At 38.4% G+C, this 15,868-nt stretch overlaps 1 protein-coding gene across 11 annotated transcripts in view; it reads right to left on the reverse strand.

Moving 5' to 3' along the window:
• The window catches only part of MBNL2 (muscleblind like splicing regulator 2), a 180,712-nt gene that overhangs the window by 30,125 nt on the left and 134,719 nt on the right, over positions 1–15,868 (reverse strand). For 4 of the 11 annotated variants that reach the window (XM_032771445.2, XM_032771433.2, XM_075061523.1 and 1 more), the window contains 3 exons: positions 11,745–11,798; positions 10,970–11,123; positions 7,189–7,224 (listed from right to left, as the gene is read on the reverse strand). In XM_032771445.2, the coding sequence (XP_032627336.1) occupies positions 7,189–7,224; positions 10,970–11,123; positions 11,745–11,798 (244 nt within the window). Of the gene's footprint in view, positions 1–5,725; positions 5,821–7,188; positions 7,225–10,969; positions 11,124–11,744; positions 11,799–15,868 lie in introns of all 11 variants that reach the window. The other 7 variants (XM_032771437.2, XM_032771441.2, XM_032771439.2 and 4 more) reach the window with 7 other exon arrangements.

Raw genomic sequence — 15,868 nt, forward strand, 5'->3', positions numbered from 1 at the left:
GGGACCCTAAAATCCTGGTTGGTGGCAGCGATATCAGATCCAAGCTGGGTATAAGCTTGGGGGAGGTTCACAGTAAACACTCAGATTTTGTACGCTAAAGTCCAGATTTGAGACAGACGTTTACCACATAGATAAAGTAGGAACAAGCAGAGGAAGATTAACTAGATGAAGCAGGGACATTCCTTCCTTCCTTCTTTCCTTTTATGAGGAGGGAAGACTGATTTGGTGAATTTTGTTTTCTTTTTGGGACTGGGCTCAATGTTTTGATATTTCCATTTGCTTCCAGGGCCATGAGATAAAAAGAACAAAAATGGTTTAATCCGGAGATTGGAGCACCTGGGACTGCCCAAAAGGGAGCATCTTAGAGACAAGCCTGGTTCTGATAACGAGGAGAAGGGAAAACCCATAGTTGGAATGTCAGACATGAAAGGCAGGAGAAAAATACAGTAAATGATGCTAATAAGGAAAAGATTAACATAACTAAGTTTTTAAAAATGCAGTCATTATATGAAGTGGATATGAATTCTTTTAGCATCAACAAGACTATCTCCATAAGATAGCTATCAAACTTAACAATGTTAGTCTTATGTAGGAGCCTGTTGTTATGTACCCACACTAAAGTTCACATAAAAATAATCTTTCACCCCAAGATTTTACTTTAATCCACAAAAAGGGCCATTTTCCTCCTATCTTCCAATTTTCAGTTCATCTGCCCAACATTTTCGACATACATGAGAGTTTAATGGGTTTCCTTAAGAGACAGAGCAGAAAGCATCACGAGTTCTCTCATAATTCAGCACAGAAACAAGTGAGAGCTACCTGCCTTGTCAAACCTTCTCTCAGAGGTAGTGCAGTTTAAGCATTAATGAGTTTAAGCATTTTCTTGGGGAGCAGGGGAGGTTTACAGAGGACAGCACCTGCCATGTGCTGCTCCTGAGCTACACACAATAGATTCACTCATGTGGGCTAAGCAAGGGGGCTGCCATGTGATTCTTCAGTCTAACAGAATTTAGGTTTACTGAAAGCCTTGTCTGGCACTTCTCCCTTTCCAAGACAGTTCTGTAACTGATTGTTCCTAATCTCCTGTGTTACAAACCATGAAGGAGAGAGAGACAGCTGCCTTCCCAAACTTCTCAATTCCAAAATTTCCTGATTAATCATGTGGCTTAATAAATTTTTTTAAAAAAATTACTTCCAACCAAATGATGGGGCAACTACTTTAATTTGTTTTTTGAACTTGAATGTAATGTGACTATTTTTATTTTCACTATTATTTTAATTTTACAATTATTTCAATAAAATGAAGGTTCCTGAATAATTTCAGAATTAATACAGCTGCATAATTTCCAATTTGACTCAGAAACTGACTCTTAATTTAGATCAAATGGTGTTGAATAATTCACAAGCCTTGGCCTTGTTACACAACATGCTGATCCTTCATCTCTTTTTAAATGTAATCTGAAAATGGATCTTTCCTCTATTGTATATTCCTCTTAAGGCCATAAACAACGGGAGAGAAATTATGACCAACAATATAATATCTTTCAGCTTTTTCTGTAACTTATATTCTATATTGTCTATTTGTTCTGTGAAGCATTTTAGAATATAGTTTTGTATGAAAGATGCTATACAAAATAAAGACATACTGTATTGTATTGTAGTGAATTTATAAGAGTAAGGCTATTGTCTAAAAGCATTTTGAGTTCTATAATCGATATAATAAGATTTCTGGATTAACATTCTGTGTGTTGCTCTGAAGCCTAAAATGTCTGTTGAGTCAGCATCAAGCAATAGAAACAGCTACAAGATGGTTGAGAGTTCTTTTTGTTTCAAATATCACAAGGTTTGCCCATCATATTACAGTATTACAGTCTAGTTTTTATGTTCTCAGCAATTTTTGGCCAATTTTTTTTTTAAACACTTCACAAATTACACGTGTATGATAGTGCAGGATTTCACCTAGTTTTTTTTTTTTTTAAATCATCAAGAACTGGACAGATATTCTATGAGTTCCTACTTCACTACAGTTGGAATATTAGTTGAGATAAATTACACCATATAGAAACATACGTAATGCAATGTTCTCAATAAAAACAGAGGGAAAATGATGAAATCTTGGAAATGCCATGATTTCTTTACTCTTGCTATCCTAACATCAAAGAGAAAAAGGACCACTGCAGTGGAAGCTGTAGGAAACTAAGCAAGCAGCAGTCTCTATGTGAAAATAAACTTAGTGGTTATGTTCCAGCTGAAGGCTCCTGACTACAGCTGGTCAAAACTTGAAATTCCCATTCCATGGAAAATTCTGACATTTCAAAAAAGTTTTCCTCCCAAGTCAGAACAAAAACTAAAAATTTCCCATGGAAATTCCAAAAAATTTTTATTTTGGAAAATTCTGAACATTTCCATTTGATTTTTCCAAAACGGAACAAAGCAACTAGCTGCCCTCTACACCAGAGGCAGCCCAGGGAGTCCCCCACCATGGAGCAGGGAGTAGAGAAGCCCTTAGAACCTTGTCTCCAGCCAGGGGGCTTGGCTCCCTCCCTGCAATTATGTGATCACATACTATTTTTTCCACAGGTTTCATTCAGTTCACAGGTTGAATGCACAAGGGGGCAAAGCTGTCTGATTGGCATGGTAAGCAGTATAGCAGGGTTTGTGTAGTCTATGCTTTGGGTCTGATTTACTCATGTTATTTTCAAAAAGAAAGCACACAACTGGCCAGCAGATAGGGTTCATGCAGATTTTCATGCAATATGTCATTGACACAAAATATGAACCATCATTACATGCTAATTCAATTTCTGTGCCTGATCCAGGATTTTTAAAAACTATCAGCTGATACTCAGCGGCTGTGACTGTCAGCTGATGTTGGCACCTCCTCCTAGTGGCAGTTCCAGGATTCCTGAGCAGGTCAGCAAATTTTTCCCAAGAGGAGTTCAAAATATTGACCCAGATGATTAAGCATTGCTATGACTTCCTCTTCAGGATCAAGTCTGGCATTACATTCCATCTGGGTGAAAGCTCCTAGAGTCAGCAATCTCTTAGAATCATAGAATATCAGGGTTGGATGGGACCTCAGGAGGTCATCTAATCCAACCCCCTGCTCAAAGCAGGACCAATCCCCAGGCAGATTTTTGCCCAAGATCCCTAAATGGCCCCCTCAAGGCCTAAACTCACAACCCTGGGTTTAGCAGGCCAATGCTCAAACCACTGAGCTACCCTCTGCAGCTTACTTCAGCGTCTGGGTGTTTCCAATGACTAAAGCAAAGGAGGAAGTGAAAAGCCTACTGGTGAAAACAACGGTTCCCATTGATATGCAGGGGAAGAAATGCCCTAGCAATTCCCTTTTTACATTTTTAAACAAGACCTTCATTAAATTTAAGTGTTCCCTTCTTCCAACATAGATGGAAAAGGAAACCAGTGCTGCCTAAGCCGGGGGAACCAGGGTACCCTCTTGTCAGAGGACAGATGCCTGCTGTTTTGCTTGTAGAAAAAAGGGGCAGAGATGATGATGTTATGTATGATGACTGTCTCTCTAGCGAGCATGAGTTAAGTTACTCAGCTGGAAGCAACCTCTGTGGAAATCCATGTGGAAAACATTGCTATTGACAGGAATCTTTGGATGTGCCTACACTGCAGCTCGGAGCATTCTTCCCAGTGCAGGCAGATAGACATGTGCTAGCGCTGCTTTTCATTGCACATTACATATTGCAGCGTAGCTGGTATAGCACGGGTGACAGCTTGGGCTAGCCATCTGAATACAGCTGGATCCACTGGGTACATACTTGGGCAACTTGCCCAATCCACCACCGGTGCTACGCCAGCTACCCTGCTATTTTTAATAAGCTTTGTCACGCAGAGCTAACACGTGTCTCTCTACCCGGAGTGGGGACCTTGGTTCCAACTGCAGTATGGACATATCCTTTGTTTGTTTTATTTATTCCCTTGCCATCTGTATTTCCACTTGTTTGTGTCTCTGTTTTTTATCACAATGCTTCACAAAAGTTCACTAAGCACTTTTAAACCAATTTCTGTTGCAGAGACTCTTATGTGCAATGTTAACTACATGACTTGAGAACCTGAAATCCAGCAAACCTACAGGATCGTCAACTGACTGTTTAGGGTAGTACCACGATGTTATTCATTACCTTCCATACTTTCAAAAGAAAAACGACAAGAATAGGAAACAGCTGAATTTTAAGCACACCAGCTGCCTGTGACATTTGTCTTCTATTCCCAAACATCATCCTTCAGCATTTTCCTTATTTAAATGATTTAGCTTTCAGAAAGGGATGTACAAAAGAATATTGTGCAGAACAAAAGGATAAAGCCATGAATACACTATCACACTGGAAAATGTAAGCCCTCCTAAAACCAAGGAAGATATTTGTTTGTGTTTCTTCATGAAAGCACTGTGTATTTCAGAGGTAGTATATTTCCCCTAGAATACTATACATAATGGTAACTTATATTACCAAACTTGAATTGCTATTAAATGGAGTTCAATTTTCCAGTAGAACACCTTTAAATAATACATTCTGAATATTTTTTAAAATTCTAAAAAAAAATTAAAAAAAATTGGCATGTGATTCTGCTCCTCTGCTAGATTTGAGGGATGGGGGTGGGAGTGGCAACAAGATAACTATGCTGAAGGCCACTGCTTCTTCCTTTTCTCTTTGTGGGCAAATCTGCCTACTACCTCTTCAGTTTCAGCTTACTGCTGCTGTTGTTGGTAAACACCCTTTTGAAAAACTTGGAGAAGAGTATACATTTAAGCTCTCCCTGAACACTGCATGACAGTGATGCACCTGGCTATCAATAGAACAGTAAAAGTGACCAGTGCATAAAGTGGTGTGCAGGCTGGCACACTGGGGATTGAACTGAGGACCTCCAAAACATGAATCTCTACAGATCAAGCTTAAGAGCCCAGCTCGCATAGGGAGAGCTGCAACAGACTCACATCCTCAGCAGATCGGGCACAGAAGGGAAAGGTAACACACGGTTACATCAGAAAACTGATTAAAAAAAAAAAAAGAAGAACAGAAAAAATATTACTTCCTCTAATCTCTTTCTCTTGCATCTTAGGGATTACTCATAACAACAGTAGAGACAATATTTTCAGAAGGAAATGTCATTTTCAAGTTGGCAGTGTCCCTTTAAATCTACAGCTGACAGGAGAGTCCAACTATCCATGTAAATGTCCAGAATGTAAATGTGAGTTATTCCTTATGTTACTGGCATTTTTACTTTTTCCTTTTCACGAAGCTTATCTTCAGTTGACTTTGCACACTTGTGGTTTTAGTCAGTTTTCACCAACACAATGAGCTAGTCATTTACACACACTGTATGGAGAAAAGGATATTAACACATATGGACATTTGAAAACTGCTGTAACATTTTTTCCTTTTGGCATCTGAAGTTAGTTGTACATCTTAACAAGGAGTCCACTACTAAAATGATTCTCTCTCAGTTGGGTTAATTACACAATATTAGATATAAGAAACAAACACTGCAACATAAAACATAGCTACATCATTATTTGCAATAAATGTTAACTCTAAATAAGTGCAACCTGTTCATAAACACTTGCTATAAACTATTTAAAAATAAAATTTGATGGGTAAACATGAAAAAAAATTCTCCATGAGAATTTTTTTTTAAAAAATATCAGCACTCATTTAGAGTTTGGGATTTGTGAAAGAAAGCTTTAAAAGGAGCAAACCTGATTGGCTGTGGCTGTTGCGGCGAAGGGGACACTTGTTGCAGGAGTTGCTGCTGCAGAGACAGTGGCGGACGTAGCGCTGTGCATCATGGGCACTTTCAGGAGGGGAACCATGGAAGCAATGAACAGGAGGGTGCAGCATTATGGTAATAGAAGTGGTATTTTGGCATGGTGAATATCAGAGCAGCAAGCCATCATGGGTTAAACCAGCAGATGGCATGCAATCACAATGCAAAGCAAGAAAGCGTGGCAGAGAAATAAAAAAGGGAAAATAGCTTATTACAAGTACATTTAAAGGAAGTTTGTCAACATGATCAGTGATTCCCAGAAAAAGCAAAATAACTTCTGATTGCTGGTATTATATTTAAGAATTTGACAAATTATTTTAAATTGGGCGTCTACCAAAACAGCTTATCACTTTAAGTAAGAATTGTTCAATCAGTTGAAAGACTATTTTAAAGTAACTAAAACACATTAAAACACCATCCCTTAAGAAGTGAAATCTTTCATTTTTAGTACTGGGAAGAAAAGAAACTATTTTATTTATTGTCATTTACCAGTATTATAGGTTAAGAGCATATTTGCAGCCTTGCTTTAAACATACATACAATTTTTATATTAATGTTTTTGGATTTATGTTCTGTTGCCTCCTATAACTGTTGGATTTTATTTGAGTTAAATTACAATCTGCTTGAGGCAAAAATCAGTGTTATAATTATTTTCCTGATTTAAAAACTAATTTGTTTGATCTAAAAGAGCAGATTGTAAACATTTATTTTTTTGTTCAGTTTTAATTTAAGGACAAATTTATCAATATGTGCAAAATTCACTCACATGAGAAACTGAAACTCAAGTGACTAGTCCTATTAAAATCAATGGGACTATTCACTTGAATAAGAATTACTCACTTGAGTAAGGGTCTGTTGCTAATTTTGCAACCATAAAATATGTGCATTCAAATGCTGCAAATTTTAAAGTGGATTTGACTTAATTAAGAGGGAATGCAATTCAGACCTTAGGTCTCAAAGTACTTTCAGTTAAAAGTATTAAAATAAATGCTTCTGGGAAACTCTGATAAAACTTTCTAACATACAGCAAAAAGGAGAAACAGGCACACCACTATGAAACTTCAAAACACTGATGAAATTAGCTTGCTTTTACCAATATTTTATGATTTTACAAATACTATAAAATATAAAATAAATTGAGAGAAATACAATTTTGAAAACTGAAAAGCAGATTGGAATCCATGATTTTATGCATTTGCAGTGTGGTTGTTATAGCAGGTGATGTCGCATCTAAACTGCAAGATTAACCTACAAACAAATCTAAGATCCTACAAAGTCAATCAAAAAGCCAAATGAACCTTTAAATCTAGTAATCAAGTCATGTTTAAGATCTGCAAACAACTGAAGGTACAGTATACAATATAAAAGAGATCAATAAAGAAATTTAGAACCTACCAATACTGGTAGCGGGTGTCATGCACAAAACTGACCCTGCATGTCATGCAATGATAGGTGGAAAAAGTGAATAAAGGGAAGAAACAGGTTAGCTGTTTAGAGTTAACATTCAAACTGAGATTCAAGCATAACCAAGGATAAGTAGAAGTTAGCTGAACACAATCTGAAGGTCATTCATAGTTTTTGTGTTACAAGAGTGACGTTAAATAATTTTATACTAAAGTATTATTACAGTATACCAATACATCTGTGTGCGTATTTAAGATGGACCAGATTTCATAAACATCTTTCATTTATTTTTTGTAGAAATAAGAATTTTTAAAAAAATTCTTGATTGAATATCGGATTTTATCTAATGGCTGCTTAAATCCATTCAACAATTCAGACAGCATTATGTTAGCTACACAGATTAATGTTTATTAATTTTGCTCATACACAGCAGAGGAAAACATTTAATTCAATAGAAATTCTCTTATTATTCAGTGGTGATTTTGTTAAATCTATATGTAAATATTAACATACATGTTTTTAATAACAAATTACTAATGTTATTTTTATCAACAAAAATGCTAAAATGGCAGCACTGGAAACAGAACCAATGTTGCATGGCTAGTCACTGTGCAACATTCCACATGAGGTCCTGCCAATGTGCCTCAAAAGTACTCTGGATGGGGGCAGGGAGGCCTCTGTACAACTGAGTTCAGTTTTTGTGCTCATTCAGCTGTTATCCTTTCTGCTAAAGCAAATGAAAATGGATAGGGGTTTTTAGGATGGTGAGTACAGTGCATAGTGGGGAGAAGGTGGAGGGTAGAGAGGAAGAGGAACAAAGTGGCATGTACATAACACATTATGCTACTACTATATATTCAGCACATAAGATAGATTTAAGTTTGCAGAATTCCTGTTTGGTGATGTTAACAATCTTTTATGTATGTATGTACGTATTTAACAGCAAAAAGAACTATGAATGACCTTATCATGAAGAATAACCCTCACACACTTTCCCCTCTTCCAGTGGTCATAAAAGTTCTAATAAACAGCATTTGAAGGAAAACACTACCCTCTTGCTTTTCAAATCATAAAAAACCATTCACCAAACAATAAAAAGTGTGGATGAAGTAGTCACACTGATTTAGTGTGCATTTTGTATTAAAAGAAAATTACAGTGCAAAAAATCTAAGATAAGCAGTGCTATGAAGCCCCCAACCATTAATTAGGCAGTCATAGGTTAGAAAAGGCAGAGAAATTATATAAAACAACATATCAGTTTTCCATATATTTTATAAGCAAAACCTGGTTCTAACTGTAACATTTCTACCAAACACATAGAACGCATTTAAAATTGATACTAGTTCAGGAAATATTGGTTTACCATTCTAAACCAAAGAATAAATTTCATGCACAGTTCTTCATAGGGTGTGCAATATTTATAGCCACAGCCCCACATGGGAAGGTGTAGATGTACTTAGAGCCAAGTTCCAGAACACACAGTTCCTCCTGGACTCCCTGAGAAGTGCAACAACTGTAGAAGCAACATGCACTGTCTTCTATGAAAGACCCATTCTACCGGCCAATGGAAAGTGTGTGCCCCATAGCTCACGTAGGGTGACCAGATGTCCTAATTTTATAGGGACAGTCACGACCTTTGTCTCTTTTTCTTATATAGACTCCTATTACCCCCCACTTCCTGTCCCGATTTTTCACACTTGCTGTCTGGTCACCCTAAGTGCACATCCTCATCCCCCACTCCTCTTTACAGATACTAGTGACGCCTGACCTTCTGAGTTCTCCTGCTCCCTATGACAGTCTCCCATTGTGCTCTGGCTCGTGTGCCGGGTCTCCTGGAGATGAGAGACTCTTTGCACCTTTTCCCTTTTTTGTGCACCTATGCTGGGACTGGATGACAATCTGGCCCCTTAAGAGTTTGGCAAAAAGGCCCACATCCTTTTACATCATGAATTCATAATAAACTGTCACTCAATTCTGAGCTAATTTTGTACTGGTGGTTATGATGACTCCAGGATTAACCAAAAATGTGAATTGAAGAGAAACAGCACATGGAATAAAGTACTTGAGGAAAGATAAGCATCTAAGTTAGGAAAATACCTGAGTGCTATCTTACTGAAGTATTTTCAAACTAGCTTATTTTTTCAGGGTTATTTTAATGCATTCTACTGTAATTGTATACAATAGTGATAAGCTCTGAAAGGCAGTGCCTATGAGGAGGAACAATGCATACCCCACCACAAGTTCTTATGCCTGTGATGTGAAGTACATTTGCAGGGGGACTCGGACATTTGTAAGCACTGGATGCTCTTTCATTTCTCAAATTCCTTCAAACCGTCCCACGGATGTTAGCACATTTTCCTGCATATTTCCATTATAGTCGCAAGTTACAAAATGGTCATGGGATCTCACTGAAAATTACACAAGATTTTGGGATATTTTCAAAATTAAAGGGAGTCAATATGTAAAACAAGTGCATAAAATAAATATTTAGAACATATATTTTGACAAACATAGGGCCAAACCCTGAGATCTTTACTAAGTTTTAATATACTTCTTATTCAGGCAAACTTCCACTGAGTTCATATGATTTTTGTTTTTATTCTGAAAAGATTATTGTAAAGCTGTGTAATAAGAAATTACAGCAACCTGAATTCTTTCACTTGTTTAATTCATACTATTATTAGATGGTTAAAGAACACGATAAAAGATAAGCAAATATGTTCAAAAATAGAAAATATATTTACTACAGAAAAGTGTTTTAAATGAGCCTAAGAATTCATGGTTGATATACACACTAATACTGAAACTGCACTCTTTAACACACTATACGGGGTATTTACTTTTAGATACTTCGCTTTTTGAATAATATAGAGGATTTTATTGCAAGTTCACTTCATTCATAAATTAGACATTTAAGTAGAATATTCTCCCTTCTTTCACAGTGTTAAAAGTAAGTCTCCACACCACAGGTATGAGCTCAAGATGTTAGGTCTGATGGGGTTGGAGATTTTTTCCAAATGACATGGTCTAATTTTCTACTGCTCTGAAAAACAATGGAATATTCATGTTACTAAAATTCCACTGTAGTTAAATCACTTATATTAAGAATTAAAACACCAGCTATTAACTGCAAAATCTGGGGAGAGTTTTGGATTATAAAATATTCCATTATGAAGACAACGAAACAAGTTTCCTACGTAAAACAGTTCTATGCAGATGGGGAATGTTTTATCCCCATAGTGCATCTGTGCAGGAATTAACTATAATTTGGCTGCTAGTGCTGCTGGTCTAGAGGGCAAAGGGTACTGTGTAGCAGGAGTATGTCTGGCTGCAGAACAGTAACGGTGGCAGTACAAAATATACCAGAAGAACAGGGATAAATATTACCAATACTTTTCACACTCCCATTGTATCACAGAAGCATTATGCCTTCTCCAACAAGTTAATGACATTCCTCCTCCCCACCACTCAACACAGTTCTGGTTGATAGACCCAGCATGCAAACCACTCAATATAGATATAAAGTACTCTGACATATGTAAAATAAGGACAACAGAAAATATTAAAAGTTACTTAATGACATGATAAAATTACCTCCTGAATCCTAATATTCTGCAGAAGGAATTAAAATAGTGTATTAAAATATTTGTGCATACTAGTCATGAATGTGCAGAGAATGGATTACACATGTAAAAGTATATTCAATGTGATAAGCACTGTCTTATGGGGAGAATGCTTAAATAGGATTCTGTTTAGTGCAAATACAACATACCTGTTGGGATAAATGCTGCATGTTGTTGCAGCTGTGCATTGGCAAGAGCCTGTTGATAGTGCAAGACACTGGGATTAAAAATGGCACTGGCACCATTACTTTTTTCAAGTGCTTGTCTCTTTGGTAAAGGGTGAAGAACGCCAGGAGGAAAGGTCTGTAAAAAAGGAGAATTTAATTAAATTTGCAGATTTTTCGATTTTTTCTAATCTATATTAATAAAATATTGTAATACTTTTAAAAAAAGCAGTTAAAGATGCCTTGCCATGCACCTTAACTCAAATAATAGCAATGTAAAATGAGTGAAATTTTGTTGTTGATCGCAAAAGCATGGTACTATTAACATAAAACTGTAGCACCACAACTACTGAAAAGGAAGGCCTTTAAAGCAACAAAAGTGGCATTTCCTTTAAATTTGGGCTTAAAATATTCTAGGAAGAAAAACCACTTGTGTTTCATTACCAAGCATTCTTTCTTAGTTATATTTTTCCTATTATTAAATACAGTGAGGGATTATAGTATTTTCAATTACAAAAGCAGTTATATCTAATTTTAACTTCTGTGAAAAGGTATTTTAAAATGAAATCATGTTAGGAAAAAAACTAAATTGTTTGCATTTATTGCATATGAGAATGAGATGGATAAATATAATACTGAATTTTTTCTAAATTAATAATATATGATAGATTCACTTGATGTTAAAAAAAAGCAATACAAATTTCATTAGTTGCTTTTTTGAAAAGCTACATGCAAAGCAAAAGGTGAAAGGTCAAAGTACCAGGTCTACAGTTGCTTCGAGAGGCCGCTTCATTGCTTTGGCAGTCGACTGAGTCTTTTAATAACAGGCAGCGAGCACATGATGGCAGTGGGCCAATGGGATTCAAGCGAATTAACATACAGGTAAACAGCAAGCAGAGGTGCATCATGGGAACGGCATTGCATTGTGGATAGGTGAGAAGGAAAAAAATATTCTGAATGCAGTATACAACATACAAAACACTAGGCATGCACAACAACAAAAATGTTTTCTAAAGAAATGAATATTACACCTTGAATTAGTACTGAAGCAAAAATGCATCTACTATACCTTAGTTAAAAGCATATAAGAGAGTAAAATATAGATGTTTGAAATTTAGGAAAGTTAATTAAAACAGCAGCTTGCAGACACCATTAAGCATATTATAACACTTCACAGAAAAACATCGGATTTCAGGATTTTCTTACAAGAATTTCTGATAAGTTAGTTATGTCAAGTTAAAAAGCATAAAATAAATTTTCAACACTAACAATTAAAATCTAAAGCACTAATGAGAGTTTTAATGCTTTAATAGAATTACTCACGTGTATGTTTGCTGGATCAGGGCCTTAGTTAATAAACCGTACATTTCAATAGACTTTGGGGTCAAAATATAAACAATTTTCCTATTTCCAATATATAACAAATTAATGTTATGTCTAATCACTAACTTATCAGTTTAATATTTTTTACTATAGCTGGGACAGTAACTTGGATTACCCTTTTTAACTTACCACATTACATTGAGAAAAAGCCCTACATTTTTAAACAAATATTTTCTTAGATGTCATTCAGGAAAATCTATTCTAACTTTAGGAACAGGTGATAGAAAACAATATTACACCTCTACCTTGATATAACACCACCCGATATAACATGAATTCAGATATAACATGGTAAAGCAGTGCTCTGGGGGGCGGGGCTTCACGCTCCAGTGGATCAAATCAAGTTCAATATAGCGTGGTTTCATCTATAGCGCAGTAAGATTTTTTGGTTCCCGAGGACAGCGTAATATCGAGGTAGAGGTGTATTTGTCAATAAGAGCATGTAATTTATGGTCAGATTAGGAATCATGGTGCTAATATAGCATCATTTAAAAATATTTAAATGTAAAACAATACTTAACATGAGCATAGTTTTATTGCCCATATTTGCATTAAGAGATAAAACCTTCTCTTTGTTAAACTGGATAGATTGAGCTCCCCGAGTCTTTCACTGTAAGGTCGGTTTTTTAAATCCTTTAATTGTTCTCGTGGCTCTCTGAACCTTCTCCAATTTATCAACATTGTTTTTGAATTGTGGACACCAAAACTGGACATAATAGTCTAACAGCAGTCACACCAGTGCCAAATACCAAGATAATAGAACCAAGGATTGCAATAGCCCTTTTGGCCACAGTGTCACACTGAGCTGACTCACAACTTTGCATTGGTCTTGCATACATCTCAACCTGTTTGCTCCACTGAAAACTCTCTTCTTTGAATCCTTTTGCAGGCTTTTTCCTGCCTTCCAGATCAAGTCAAGCTCCCCGTGCTCAGTTTCAAGGTTCTATAGTAGCAGTGTCTCTACCGATAAGGCAGCTCTTGTTTCCTCCTTGTCTTCCCTTCCCCTTGATTGTCCACTTCTTCCTCATATCTTCACAAACCTTCTTCCCTTTTACTCCTATGCTTGAAGCCTTGTTCACCAAAGAACCTCCCTCTCACCAGTCAAACCCCTCTGTAAAACATATTTCTCCCACCAGCCCTTTCCATGATAACCAACCATTGGAGAGGAACAGAAGGAGGGAGGTGGGAGAAAGAAAACAAATAAAATTAACTAGCTGTATAAAGGCTTTATATTTTACCTCTCTCATACACTTTATGTATACTATTATGAGGTGTGTTTAAGGTATGGTGAACATTTAATTTAGATTTTGTGTTCCTCAATGTCTTCTTTCATGTTTCTTACAGCACTGAGCACACTTTTAGTGCTCCATAAATAATGTAATGATTATATTAATGGATCACACAGTCTTAAATTCACTTCACAAAGCACAATAATACGAAAACACTGGTTTTCAGCTATGAATGGTCTGGGCGGTGGCTATTTCATAGACTGCTCATCTCCTTGCTTTTACCTCAAAAGCTGAGACCAGCTAAGGCAGGGGTGGGCAAACTACAGCCCATAGGCCACACCTGGCCCTCAGCCTACCACTGGGGAGCAGGGTCTGGGGCTTGCCCTGTTCCCATGCTCCAGCCAGGGAGCAGGGTAGGAGGCCTCTCCATGCTCGTGCTGAGGCTCTTGGCAGCAGCATGTTCCCCCTCCGGGAATTGCGGCTAATGGGAGCTGCAGGGACGGTGCCTGCGGACAGGGTAGCTCACAGAGCACCTAGCTGCAACTCCACATAGGAACCAGAGTGGGGACATGCCACTGCTTCCAGGAGCTGCTTGAAGAAAGCACCGCCTGGAGCCTGCACCCTTGACCTCCCCCTGTGCCCCGACCCCCTGCCCCAGCCCTGATCCCCTCCTGCACCCCAACCTCCTTCCCCAACCAGGAGCCCCTTCCCACCCTGAACTCATTTCTGGCTCCATCCCTGAGCCTGTACCCCCAGCCGGAGCCCTGACCTGTGCCCCAACTGCCTGCCCCAGCCTGGAGCCCCCTCCTGCACCCCAAATCCCTCATCCCCAGTCCCACCCCAGAGCCCGCACCTCCAACTCTCCCCTCCCGCACCCCAACCCACTGCTCCAGCTCCAGCCCGGAGCCCCCTCCCGCACCCTGAGCTCCTCATTTCTGGCCCCACTCCAGAGCCCGCACCCCTAGCCAGAGACATCACCCCCTCCTGCACCCCAACCCCAATTTTATGAGCATTCATGGCCCACCATACAATTTCCATACCCAGATATGGCCCTCGGGCCAAAAAGTATGCCTATGCCTGAACTAAGCCATCTGAGGAAAAATTACTAGGTTTAAATGTCAGGGGCTAGAGGTAGGGTATTCCTTAAGGGGTCTTGAACTCTAGAATTCACTGACCTCCTTGGTCTGGCAGGATTCTTTCCTGGAGGCGTAGCACCGAAGATGCACCCTGAGGGAGTGGGGGCAAAGGTGACTTTATCTCACCTTAACTCTATTTTATGGTGGCCCTACAGTAGTGGTCACCAACTAGTTGATCGTGATCGACTGGTCATTCTGGGGACTCTCCCAGTCGATCGCCATCTCCAGCAGTGCTCCTGGACTCCCACTAAGGCATGCTCTCTGCCTGCTGCGGCCACACGCTGCTCCCGGAAGCAACCAGCATGGCCCTGTGTGTGTGTGGCGTGGGGGGCGGGGGGAAGGGCTGGCAGGAGTCTTAGCATGCCATTTCTATCTCTAAACACCCACCCCTGCAGCTCCCATTGGCTGGGACCTGTGGCCAATGGGAGCTGAGGGGACCATGCTGGCAGAAAAGGGCAGTACACGGAACCAGATGCCACACCCACACGTTCAAACATTTATGAAGTGTGTAAATTAACCCCTTCTCTTCATATTAGTCTATAGAGCCCTGCATAATCTAGGCTTTAAGTTCTCAAGCCTTTTGATCCATATCCCTGCCCAACAAGTACATGTATCAGGGTAGGTCTGCTGTGAGACCATAATTTCAACTCAGGACCCATCTGGAAGCAGGAACCGTTGGTTAAGGATCCTTGATTGTTCCTTCCAACGTAGATCCACCAGAATTATTATTATTATTTTTTTAGGTCAGACAGTATTTTGACTGAATTATTCTTGACCATTTTTGGGGGGCCTCTCCTATATATATATTGTATCAGAAATCACTTTTCCCCATACTCTCCCATATTATTTGTATCAATGGAGGATCGAGCCCATTTATTTATTTTGACCCATGGTTTCCCTTTGTTTTGGATTTGCATTAAATAAAAATAAATGGGATAAAAAAAGCTTCTTTTGTCTACATTGTAACTCTTGGGAGTTTAAATATCCAATTAAAGGCCATTTATAAAATTTTCCACAGGAATAATATACCATCATGTGGCTTTCAGCCTTCTTCTCCTTTGGTGGTATAATGCTAGTAATTCAAAATCGTGTTTCAAAAGACTCTTCCTCTTGATCCCTGTCTTGAATGTGGCTTA

This window comes from Chelonoidis abingdonii, chromosome 1 (genome assembly GCF_003597395.2).
Source record: "Chelonoidis abingdonii isolate Lonesome George chromosome 1, CheloAbing_2.0, whole genome shotgun sequence".
Lineage (NCBI taxonomy): Eukaryota > Metazoa > Chordata > Testudines > Testudinidae > Chelonoidis > Chelonoidis abingdonii.